General features: G+C 45.1%; 1 protein-coding gene across 1 annotated transcript in view; it reads left to right on the top strand.

The window, feature by feature from the left end:
- Window positions 1–12,570, top strand: part of MFSD12 (major facilitator superfamily domain containing 12) — a 96,720-nt gene that overhangs the window by 51,769 nt on the left and 32,381 nt on the right. The window contains exons 8-9 of the mRNA XM_077273830.1: window positions 2,683–2,777; window positions 3,015–3,145. Coding sequence (XP_077129945.1) covers window positions 2,683–2,777; window positions 3,015–3,145 — 226 coding nt within the window. The remainder of the gene's footprint in view (window positions 1–2,682; window positions 2,778–3,014; window positions 3,146–12,570) is intronic.

Raw genomic sequence — 12,570 nt, 5'->3', positions numbered from 1 at the left:
AACATCCCACGGCTACTTCTAGTGTTGTGTTAAGCTCAGGAACTGCGGTCAGTACAGGTACCACCTCCTCCAGAGCACGTCCCATGTTGCTCCTAAACCACCAGCTCATAACAGTTGAGGCTCTTTGCGGACAGAACGACATACTGGTATACTGAAGGCAGTATTCTCCCTGTCACTTGGAGACAGGAGAATTTGCCAGAACCCTTTCGTTAGGTCCAGTGTGGTGATGGATCTGGCTGACCCTAGCCTTTCAGTGAGCTAATCTACCGGGACATCTGATATGAGTCGAACTTTGATTACAGGAATCTTAATGGTGTCCAACGCCACTCGCCCTTCAGCACAAGGACAGTGGGGCTGGACCAGCCACTCTGACTACTCTGACTCCCAGGCTTAAAATTCTCCATGCCCTGGAGATCACCTCGCTGTGGGCTTTGGGAGTCCGATACAGCTTTTGCTCGACCCTCACATGTGGTTCTGTCAGGATTTCATTCTCCACAACCTGCGTACAACTTGGGAATTCCGAAAACAGGTCCCAGTTCCACTGAAACAGCGCTCAACACTGTTGCTTCTGGACCGGTGACAGTTTCTGCCACTGTGACATCCTCTACCTTGGCTTCAGGGTTGGCCACAAGGCATGTAGCTGCCACAGATTTTCATGTGGCGCCATGGTTTGAGCAAGTTAACGTGTTACACTTTGTCCAGCTCTTTTTCTCTCTGGTTGGTGAATCTTGTAGTTGATGTCACTCAACTTTTCGACCACCTCGTTTGGCCCTTGCCAGTTGGCCAGGAACTTGCTTTCTACTGTGGGGATAAACAAACACCCGGTCTCCAGGGCTAAACTGTATTTAGTCTTGTATTGTAGACCCTTGCCTGGGCCTCTTGTGCTTTAAAGGCGGTTCTCCTTCACAATCTGCATCACCTTTGCAATCCGGTCCTACATCTGGGCCACATAATCGATGATGCTGTGATGGGGTGTAACCTCTGCTTCCCATGTCTCCTTTGCAATATCCAGAAGTCCCTGTTGGTGCCGGCCGTATTGCAGCTCGAACGGTGAGAACTCTCGTAGAGGCCTGTGGGACTCCTCTGATGGAGAACAGGTACGGCAGTAGGCAATCCCAGTCTCTGCCATCCTTCTCCACATCCTTCTTAAGTATGGACTTCAAGGTCTTGTTGAACCTCTCCACCAGGCCATCAGTCTGTGGATGGAACACTGACATCCGGAGTTGTGTAATCTGGAGACCCTTACAGAACTCCATCACTTTGGACAGAAACAGAGTTCCTTTTGTCCATCAGGATCTCATTTGGCAAGCCTGTCTGTGTGAAAATATGAACTAACTCTTGGGCTATGCTCCAGGACCTCTATAATGGTCAACGGCACTAGGGGATTTTGGAAGTGGGATAGGGGAGCAGTTATCCGACAGGTAGGACAGGACTGTCGGTAGTTATCAATCTGACACCCCGGCCGGTAGAACATCTGAAGGACCCGTTCTTGAGTTTTGACTACTCCCAGATGCCCATCCAAATCATGAGACCCAGTACGAACTGCTCAACAAATTTCTGAACTTAGTGACCTGATATAGCATTTCTTCATTTAAAGCAAAATGTGGAAATCTGGTGTCAGTCCCCAGCTCTTGAGCATCCCCATTTATCAGTCACATTGTCAAATGCCCCTCTGAGAGTAAGAACCCACATTTGAGCAGCCCCAAACTTTCTCCCAGAAACCCCCTAGTTCAGGAATCTGCCTCACTGGTCACTGTCTTGTCCTCATCACCACCCAGGACACACAAGGGGAACTCTCCCACCTCCAACTGCGATGGGATTTCATCATGGTTGAACTGGCTCCTGTCTGAGTCACTTGGTATCCTCCCTTTCTGCCATTAACCTATCCTGCCCTATTATCACCAGGTGTAGAAAGCCCTTAACCACACTGGGGTCTCAGTCCCACAGTTTTTTTTTTTTTTTTTTTTCGTTTTATAGACACTCTGGCCATGGTGTAGTCCTTGGTGGCCCCGTGAATACAGCAGACACCCACATGTTTTCTGGAGGCCAACCGGTGGGGAAGTGTGGCCCTTACTAGGGTCGCCAAACTCTGAGTTCAAGAGTCCTGACACCAGCACCCCATTTATTATTACAAGACATGCCCGTAGACCCTCACTGGGCTGATGGTCCACACTCCAGGAGGAGTAGGCATAGTACTAACAGTGCCTCCTCATGCTACAGTCCATCTGTTTGTAGAGAATAGGATATCGGGCAGTTATATGACCAGGACCTCTCCAGCAGAGCAAGTCTTTACCTGCGACCTTTAGCAACCCCTTGGGACATCTGACTCCCCCCAGTGGTCGCTGTACTACACCTCCTTTGGGATCCGGCTCCCTCTGGGTACCCCAGTATGGGGATGCATGATTTTCCCTAGTGGTTATGGCTGTACATGGTATTTGGAGCTATGTAAAAGGAAACTGCTCCAACAACTATAAAGAGATCTAAAAGGAACACAACATGGAGAATGCGCCAAAGGTAAATTAAGAGCAGCAGTTTGCTCCTATTTTGTCTGGTGTTGCAATGAATTAGTCTGCAAATTTTCCAACAATGGTTGCAGTGTAAGAAAGTCAAAAATGTATGTGTACTCTCCCTCAATTAACATTGAAGTTTTTGATCTCAAATACTGTTTATCTGATTCCACAGCACAGTGGAGCATTTGTGTATGGAGCGATGAGCTTTACCGACAAAGTGGCCAATGGCGTGGCTGTAGTCATTATTCAGTCTTTGCACCCATGCCAGTAAGTATTTCTAGTGTTTTCACCGAACAGCTAAAAGACGTGCAGCTAGGATAAAAAATAGAATTCTATCACCAGCAGCTTACCTCCAGTAAAAAGATGATTGGTTAATCTTGTCTAAATTGACAGTTAATATTTTAAGAATGTAATTATGTTCGCGTTGGAGTTAACAAAGTGGGTTTTTTATTTTTGCTGCTCTAGTTCTATCTGACGTTTTGTTGTTTGTTTTCTTCCCCTTAGGACTGAGTACTGTTGTCCAGCCTGTACTTCATTTTATCACTGGGTGATGGTGACCATAACTGGAGCTGTCTCTCTAGTGGCTGCTCTGTCACTGAGCTCCCTAATGATCTGGCCTATAAATGTGCGGTTTTGTAAGTATATCTTATGACCCCCTTTGACATTGTTGACATTGTACTAATATTTTACACACAGTGGGGAAAATAAGTATTTGATATTCTGCTGATTTTGCAAGTTTTCCCACCTACAAAGAATGGAGAGATCTGTAATTTTTATCATAGGTACACTTCAACTGTGAGACAAAATCTTAAAAATGGCAAAAAGAAAATCGCATTATTACTTAATGAAATTGCATGAAATAAGTATTTGATCACCTACCAACCACCAAGAAGAATGGCTTTCACAGACCTGTTAGTTTTCTTTAAGAAGCCCTTATACTTTGGACTCATTACCTGTCTAAAAGACGCCTGCCTACCCACGTACTCGATGACTCCAACCACTCCACCATGGCCAAGACCTAAAAGCGGTCTAAGGACACCAGGGACAAAATTGTAGACTTGCACAAGACTTTGGGATGGGCTACAGGACAATTGACAAGTACCTTGGTGAGAAGGCAACAACTGTTATTGCACAATTAGAAAATTGACGAAACACAAGATGACTGTCAATCTTCCTCAGTCTGGGTCTCCATGCAAGATCTCGCCTCGTGGGGTAAAGATGATTCTAAGAAAGGTCAGGAATCAGTCCAAAACTACACAGGAGGATCTGGTCAATGACCTGAAGAGAGCTGGGACCAGAGTCTCAAACATTACTGTTAATAACACACTACGCAGTCATGGATTCAAATCCTGCAGGGCACGCAAGGTCCCCCTGCTCATGACAGCACATGTCCAGGCCTGTTTGAAGTTTGCTAATGACCATCTGGATGATCCTGAGGAGGCATGGGAGAAGGTCAGATGAGACCGAAATAGAACTTTTTGGTATTAACTCCACTCACCGAGTTTAGGGGAAGGAGTACAACCCCCAAAAACACCGTCCCAACTGTGAAGCATGGCTGGGGAAATTTCTTACTTTGAGGATAGGGTCATATATCGGGAGACTTTGGCCAACAACCTCCATTCCTTGGTAAAAGCAATGAAGATGGGTCATGGCTGGGTCTTCCTGCATGACAATAACCCAAAACGCATAGCCAGGCAAACTAAGGAGTGGCTCCGTAAGAAGCATTCATGTGAAGTGGCCTAGCCAGTCTCCAGACCTGCACACAATAGAAAGTCTTTGGAGGGAGCTGAAACTCGATGTTGCCCAGCTATAACCCCAAAACCTGAAAGATCTGTATGAAGGAGTGGGCCAAAATCCCTGCTGCAGTGTCTGCAAACTTGCTGAATTACAGGAAACGTCTGACCTCTGCAACTGCAAAAAAGGTTTTGGTACCTAATATGAAGTCCTGTTTTTCTATTATATCCAATGCGTATTTCTTGCAAATCATGTAAAACTCATACAATGTGATTTCTGGTTTTTATTTTTAGATTCTCTAAAGTGTACCTACAATAAAAATTAAAGACCTCGCCAATTATTTATTTGTAGGTGGGGAAAATGTGGAAAATCAGCAGTGCATCAAATGCCTATTTTCCCCACTGTGCATGTTATGTCTGTATAAATATTACGTTTCACTTGGCCTAGGTGTCTGGTAATGTAGTAATATTGTAGCTGGAAGTGTTGACGTCAGTGGAGATTCACTGGCATGATCAGGGCTAATATTTGCCATCACTGCTGTTGGATAACGTCTAGACTTGCATGTTAGGCCTCATTGAGACATCTGTGAATCATGGACATGGTCTAGCCAAGGCTAAAACACGTAACCATCACTCTTCGGTGCTACATGCCTGTCGTGAGGTGTGTGTTGTTTTTTTTTTTTTTTTGTTGTTGTTTTGTTTACAGGCTGCATATGCCACAATACTTGCTAGACATGGCCCACAATTTTTATCAAACTCTGATCAAAAACAGTCCTATGGATTGGTGTGGAAGAAAAAAAATCATGTTACACACTGACATCTGTTTGCTGGCCATGATTGCATTTCGATCGCAGGAGAAGCTTTGCAATTTAGTGACCGTTACTAGAGTGACAGTATTAGGGATATTTGCCTACATACATGTGTCGGTATGCAACAATTTATTTAGAATTGATCCACATGCTAAGGAAAGTGCCAGTGCTCCCATGAAATGAGGTATATATTGGTAATCCTTCGAAACGTGGCCAGGCACCTCCCCAGCATGAAAAGCATACAAACTTTGAGGAAGCTATCGGCGAAACGTATGTTAGACAGTTCAGGCTGGTAACTGTACTTTATGTACTGCAGAAATGTTTTGTATGCTCCTCATGCTGGGGAGGTGCCTGTCTGACCACATTTTGGAGGATTAGCAATATGCATTTGAACTTTGTTTACAACAATGAAATAAGGTATATAGACACATGTATGTAGGCAAATATCCCTAATACTGTCACACTATACTTTCCAACACCACTAGGTGGTACTATTGCATTAGATTTTTAATTCCCTTTTTAAGCGCTACTTACCGTAGTTGTGCATGCATGCCTGTCTGTACTCCCGATGGATCAAGCTATTTTTCAAACTTCTAAGATTTCATGCATTATTGATTTATATTTCTTCCATAATATCTCCTTTTTAACGGTTTCTATCTTTGTTGAAAGATATTTTGTTTCAAATGGGAGTGTTTTTGTAGGGTCCAAGGCTACTTTCACACTTGCGTCGGTACGCGGCCGTCACAATGCGACGTACGTTGTGAAAATTCGGCACAACGTGGGCAGCGGATGTAGTTTTTCAACGCATCCGCTGCCCATTCTAAGTCCCGGGGAGGAGGGGGCGGAGTTCCGGCCACGCATGCATGGTAGGAAATGGTGGACCCGACGTACCAAAAAAAGTAACATTGAACATTTTTTTTCGTCACGACGGTCCGCCAAAACACGATGCATCCAGTGCACGACGGACGCGACGTATGGCCATACGTCGCGATCCGTCGGCAATACAAGTCTATGGGAAAAAAACGCATCCTGCGGGCACTTTTGCAGGATGCGTTTTTTGCCCAAAACGACACATTGCGACGGATCTAAAACGACCCAAGTGTGAAAGTAGCCTTATTAAGCATATAATAAGTATTTCTAGCAGATGAAAAAACCCTTTTAGTGCTTGCTAAATCTGCATTTGTGTGTTTTGCATGTGGCCCTCTTGTCCTGTGCTGGCTTTCCATGAGCAGTGTAATCTGTTACTTGGGTCCTATGAACCCTGAATGCAGGAATGTAACCTGTCAATTGTCTGGGAGCCTATTTTGCATTATGTCCAGTCACAGAGCACAAGTCTTTGCTGACTATTAACCCCTTCATGACCCAGGCTATTTTGACCTTAATGCCCTGACCATTTTTTGCAATTCTGACCAGTGTCCCTTTATGATGTAATAACTCAGGAACGCTTCAACGGATCCTAGCGGTTCTGAGACTGTTTTTTCGTGACATATTGGGCTTCATGTTGGTGGTAAATTTAGGTCGATAATTTTTGCGTTTATTTGTGAAAAAAAAACAAATTTGGCGAAAATTTTTGAAAATTCTCAAACTTTGAATTTTTATTCTGTTTAAACCAGAGAGTTATGTGACACAAAATAGTTAATAAATATTACCCACATGTCTACTTTACATCAGCACAATTTTCGAAACAAATTTTTTTTTTTTTTTTTTTTTATTTTTTTTTGCTAGGAAGTTATAAGGGTTAAAATTTGACCAGCGATTTCTCATTTTTACAGCAAAATGTACAAAACCATTTTTTTTTTTTAGGGAACACCTCACATTTGAAGTCAGTTTGAGGGGTCTATATGGCTGAAAATACCCCAAAGTGAAACCATTCTAAAAACTGCACCCTCAAGGTGCCCAAAACCACATTCAAGAAGTTTATTAACCCTTCAGGTGTTTCACAGCAGCGGAAGCAACATGGAAGGAAAAAATTAACATTTTAGTTTAGTCAAAAAAATGATCTTTTAGCAACAATTTTTTTTTTTTATTTTACCAAGGGTAAAAGGAGAAACTGGACCCCAAAAGTTGTGGTCCAATTTGGCCTGAGTACGCCGATACCCCACATGTGGGGGGAAACCACTGTCTGGGCGCACGACAGGGCTCGGAAAGGAAGGAGCGCCATTTTACTTTTTGAATGGAAAATTAGCTCCAATCGTTAGCGGACACCAGGTCTCGTTTGGAGAGCTCCTGTGTGCCTAAAGATTGGAGCTCCCTCACATTTTCACATGGGCAACAGGATAAAATGGACCCTAAAATTTGTTGGGCAATGTCTCCTGAGTACACCAATACCGCATATGTGGGGGTAAACCACTGTTTGGGCGCTGGGCTTGGAAGGGAAGGAGCGCCATTTGACTTTTTGAATGGAAAATTAGCTCCAATCGTTAGCGGACACCATGTCGCGTTTGGAGAGCCCCCAAGGAACTTATCTAGATGTGTGAAGTTTATAATGCAGAGCCGTGAAAATAAAAAATAATTTTTCTTTCCTCAAAAATGATTTTTAGCCCTCAATATTGTATTTCCACAAGGGTAACAGGAGAAATTCGACCCCAAAAGTTGTTGTCCAGTTTGTCCTGAGTACGCTGATACCCCATATGTGGGGGTAAACCACTATTTGGGCACACTTCGGGGCTCGGAAGGGAAGTAGTGACATTTTGAAATGCAGACTTTGATGGAATGGTCTGCGGGTGTCACGTTGGGTTTGCAGAGCCCCTGATGTGCCTAAACAGTAGAAAGCCACCACAAGTGACCCCATTTTGGAAACTAGATCCCCCCCCCCCCCCCCCCCCCAAGGAACTTATCTAGATGTGTGGTGAACACTTTAAAACCCCAAGTGCTTCACAGAAGTTTATAACGCAGAGCTGTGAAAATAAAAAATAATTTTTCTTTCCTCAATGATTTTTTAGCCCTCAATTTAGTTCCACAAGGGTGACGGGACAAACTGGACAACAACTTTTGGGGTCCAATTTCTCCTGAGTATGCTGGTACCCCATATGTGGGGGTAAACCACTGTTTGGGCACACGTCGGCATTCGGAAGGGACGGAGCTCCAGTTGACTTTTTGAACGCAAGATTGGCTGGAATCAAGTGGCGCCATGTCGCGTTTGGAGACCCCCTCATGTGCCTAAACAGTGGAAACCCCTCAATTCTAACTCCCAACACTAACCCTAACCCCAACACACCCCTAACCACAACCCTAACCACAAGCCTAACCCCAACACACCCCTAATCCCAACCATAACCCTAACCACAAGCCTAAACCTAACCCCAACACACCCCTAATCTTAACCCTAATTTCAACCCTATCCCTATTTCCAACCCTAACTCTAAATCCAACCCTAAGGCTATGTGCCCACGTTGCGGATTTGTGTCCGTTTTTGAAAAATCCGCGGATTTACAGTGTTTTTTGTGCAGATTTCACCAGCGGATTCCAATACAGGAACAGGTGTAAAACGCTGCGGAATCCGTACAAAGAATTGACATGCTGCGCAGCGGATTTGGTTTTCCATAGGTTTACATGGTACTGTGAACGTGATGGAAAACTGCTACGAATCCGCAGCGGCCAATCCGCTGCGGATCCGCAGCCAAATCCGCACCATGGGCACATAGCCTAATTCTAACCGTAACCCTAACCGCAACCCTAACCCTAGTGGAAAAATAAAAATATATTTTCTTTATTTTATGTTCCCTACCTATGGGGTTGATAAAGGGGGGGATTTATTTATTTTTTATTTTGATCACTGTGATATGATCTATCACAGTGATCAAAATGATTGAACGAATCTGCCTACCGGCAGATTCGGGGGGCGCACTGCACATGCGCCCGCCATTTTGGAGGATGGCGGCGCCCATGCAGAAGATGGACGGACACCGGAGGTTGGTAAGTATGAGGAGGTGGAATCTGAGCACGGGGGGAGCGGACAGGAGGACTGAGGGGAGGAGATCGGTGGCGGGGCAGATCGCGGTCTCCAGCCATGGCTGATGCTATTGCAGCATCGGCCATGGCTGGATTGTAATATTTCACCAATTTTCATTGGTGAAATATTGCGATTGCTCTGATTTGAAAGTTGAAATTTCACTTCACTTTCAACAGCCAATCAGAGCGATAGTAGCCACGGGGGGGCGACGAAGCCACCCCCCGGGCTCAAGTACCACTCCCCTGCTCAAGTACCACTCCCCCTGTCCCTGCAGGTCGGGTGAAATTTCAGTTAACCCTTTCACCCGATCTGCAGGGACACGATCCTGCCATGACGCCACATAGGCGTCACAGGTCGGATTGGCACCGACTTTCATGACGCCTACGTGGAGTCACAGGTCGGGAAGGGGTTAAGGGCCACAAACACCATACAAGTGCTTATCTCTAAATTAAAATATCATCACAGTAAATTTATTTCAGTTCTTCAATACAAAAAGTGAAATTCGTATAGTAATTACAAATAGTGATCTATTTCAACTGTTTATTTCTGTTAAGGCTGATGATTATGGCTTACAGCCAATGAAAACCTAAAAGCCATTAGCTCAGTAAATGAGAATACTTAACAAAAAACACATGCAAAGGCTTCCTAAGCATTTAAAAAGGTCCCTTAGTCTGTTTCAGTAGGCTCCACAATCATGAATAAGACTGCGGACTTGACAGATGTTCAGAAGGCAGTCATTGACACCACAAGGAGGGTAAGCCACAAAAGGTCATTGCTAAAGAATCTGGTGGTTCAGAGTGCTGAATCCAAGCATATTAATGGGAAGTTGAGTGGAAGGAAAGTGTGGAAGAAAAAGGTGCACAAGCAACCTGGATAACTGCAGCCTTAAAAGGATTAAGAAAAGGCCATTAAAAATTTTGGTGGAGATTCACAAGGAGTGGACTGCTGCTGTTGTCATTGCTTCCATCACACACAGATGTATCCTAGACATGGGCTGCAAGTGTCACGTTCCTTGTGTCAAGCCACTCATGACCAATAGACAATGCCAGAAGCATCTCATCTGGGCCAAGGAGAAAAACTGGACTGTTTCTCAGTGGTCCAAGTTTTCACCTTTTACCCTCAGTGGGACAGGAACAAGCGGTTAAAAGGACCCTCCCCACTCCACCCACCAGTGTTCTTCCTGTCCCACTGTGGATAGGAACGGCAAGCTTTTCCTCTGAAGGTGCTGTGCAGATGGTGGGGATCGGGGGGCCCAGCCTTTCCCTTCCCCACTGCAAGTTATCTGCAGCTGATACCTGCCATGGGGGGGGTCCCTCAGCCTTCCCAGTGTAGCGCTGCTCCTGGGGTCGGGTCTGCTTCCTCCTTACAGGGGGCTCTCGGTCCAGGTGCTTGTCGGCTGGGGGGTGAGTGCGGCGACCGCTTCCAGCAGCAGCCGATTCCAGCATGCGGCCACTCCAGCGGAGGCCACCTCCATCAGCGGCAGCCGCCTCCAGGTACAGCGGCCGCGTCCCTCCCAGTCGCGGCGAGCGCCGGAGAGCTGGATGCTAGCGGCAGCGCTGGCCTCAGGAGAGGCCTTTCAGCACATTCAGCCGCGAGGACGCGGTAAGGAGGGCAGGATCAACCAGGTAAAACATATATAAACAATGTATGGGGGTCTATATGCCGCCGGCCATCCTGATAAGGAGAACCCCGGCTAAGGTATTACCACAATGGAGGAGGCAGCCAGACCTGAGGGGCCAGATCAGCCACAGGGGCACGTGAGTGGTCTAATCAAAGCCATACCACAATGCCTCTTATCTACTCCCCTACATACTAGAATCCCTATGTATTTTAGGCTGAGCCTCCCATCCCAGCTCCTGAAAAGAAAAAATCCGGAAAAAGTAAATGCCCTATTTGTGCAGCTAGATTCCTGGAAAATTGGCAAAAGCCACTATGCAAGACGTGCACATCTACAGGTCCTTCTCAAAAAATTAGCATATAGTGTTAAATTTCATTATTTACCATAATGTAATGATTACAATTAAACTTTCATATATTATAGATTCATTATCCACCAACTGAAATTTGTCAGGTCTTTTATTGTTTTAATACTGATGATTTTGGCCTACAACTCCTGATAACCCAAAAAACCTGTCTCAATAAATTAGCATATTTCACCCGTCCAATCAAATAAAAGTGTTTTTTAATAACAAACAAAAAAACCATCAAATAATAATGTTCAGTTATGCACTCAATACTTGGTCGGGAATCCTTTTGCAGAAATGACTGCTTCAATGCGGCGTGGCATGGAGGCAATCAGCCTGTGACACTGCTGAGATGTTATGGAGGCCCAGGATGCTTCAATAGCGGCCTTAAGCTCATCCAGAGTGTTGGGTCTTGTGTCTCTCAACTTTCTCTTCACAATATCCCACAGATTCTCTATGGGGTTCAGGTCAGGAGAGTTGGCAGGCCAATTGAGCACAGTAATACCATGGTCAGTAAACCATTTACCAGTGGTTTTGGCACTGTGAGCAGGTGCCAGGTCGTGCTGAAAAATGAAATCTTCATCTCCATAAAGCATTTCAGCCGATGGAAGCATGAAGTGCTCCAAAATCTCCTGATAGCTAGCTGCATTGACCCTGCCCTTGATGAAACACAGTGGACCAACACCAGCAGCTGACATGGCACCCCACACCATCACTGACTGTGGGTACTTGACACTGGACTTCAGGCATTTTGGCATTTCCTTCTCCCCAGTCTTCTTCCAGACTCTGGCACCTTGATTTCCGAATGACATGCAAAATTTGCTTTCATCAGAAAAAAGTACTTGGGACCACTTAGCAACAGTCCAGTGCTGCTTCTCTGTAGCCCAGGTCAGGCGCTTCTGCCGCTGTTTATGGTTCAAAAGTGGCTTTACCTGGGGAATGCGGCACCTGTAGCCCATTTCCTGCACATGCCTGTGCACGGTGGCTCTGGATGTTTCCACACCAGACTCAGTCCACTGCTTCCTCAGGTTCCCCAAGGTCTGGAATCGGTCCTTCTCCACAATCTTCCTCAGGGTCCGGTCACCTCTTCTCGTTGTACAGCGTTTTCTGCCACATTGTTTCCTTCCAACAGACTTACCATTGAGGTGCCTTGATACAGCACTCTGGGAACAGCCTATTTGTTGAGAAATTTCTTTCTGGGTCTTACCCTCTTGCTTGAGGGTGTCAATGATGGCCTTCTTGACATCTGTCAGGTCGCTAGTCTTACCCATGATGGGGGTTTTGAGTAATGAACCAGGCAGGGAGTTTTTAAAAGCCTCAGGTATCTTTTGCATGGATTTAGAGTTAATTAGTTGATTCAGAAGATTAGGGTAATAGGCCGTTTAGAGAACCTTTTCTTGATATGCTAATTTATTGAGACAGGTTTTTTGGGTTATCAGGAGTTGTATGCCAAAATCATCAGTATTAAAACAATAAAAGACCTGACAAATTTCAGTTGGTGGATAATGAGTCTATAATATATGAAAGTTTAATTGTAATCATTACATTATGGTAAATAATGAAATTTAACACTATATGCTAATTTTTTGAGAAGGACCTGTA

The sequence above is a fragment of the Ranitomeya variabilis genome, chromosome 1 (genome assembly GCF_051348905.1).
Source record: "Ranitomeya variabilis isolate aRanVar5 chromosome 1, aRanVar5.hap1, whole genome shotgun sequence".
NCBI lineage: Eukaryota > Metazoa > Chordata > Amphibia > Anura > Dendrobatidae > Ranitomeya > Ranitomeya variabilis.
The sequence above is the reverse complement of the archived record's forward strand: the minus strand, read 5'-3'. Positions and strand labels throughout refer to the sequence as shown.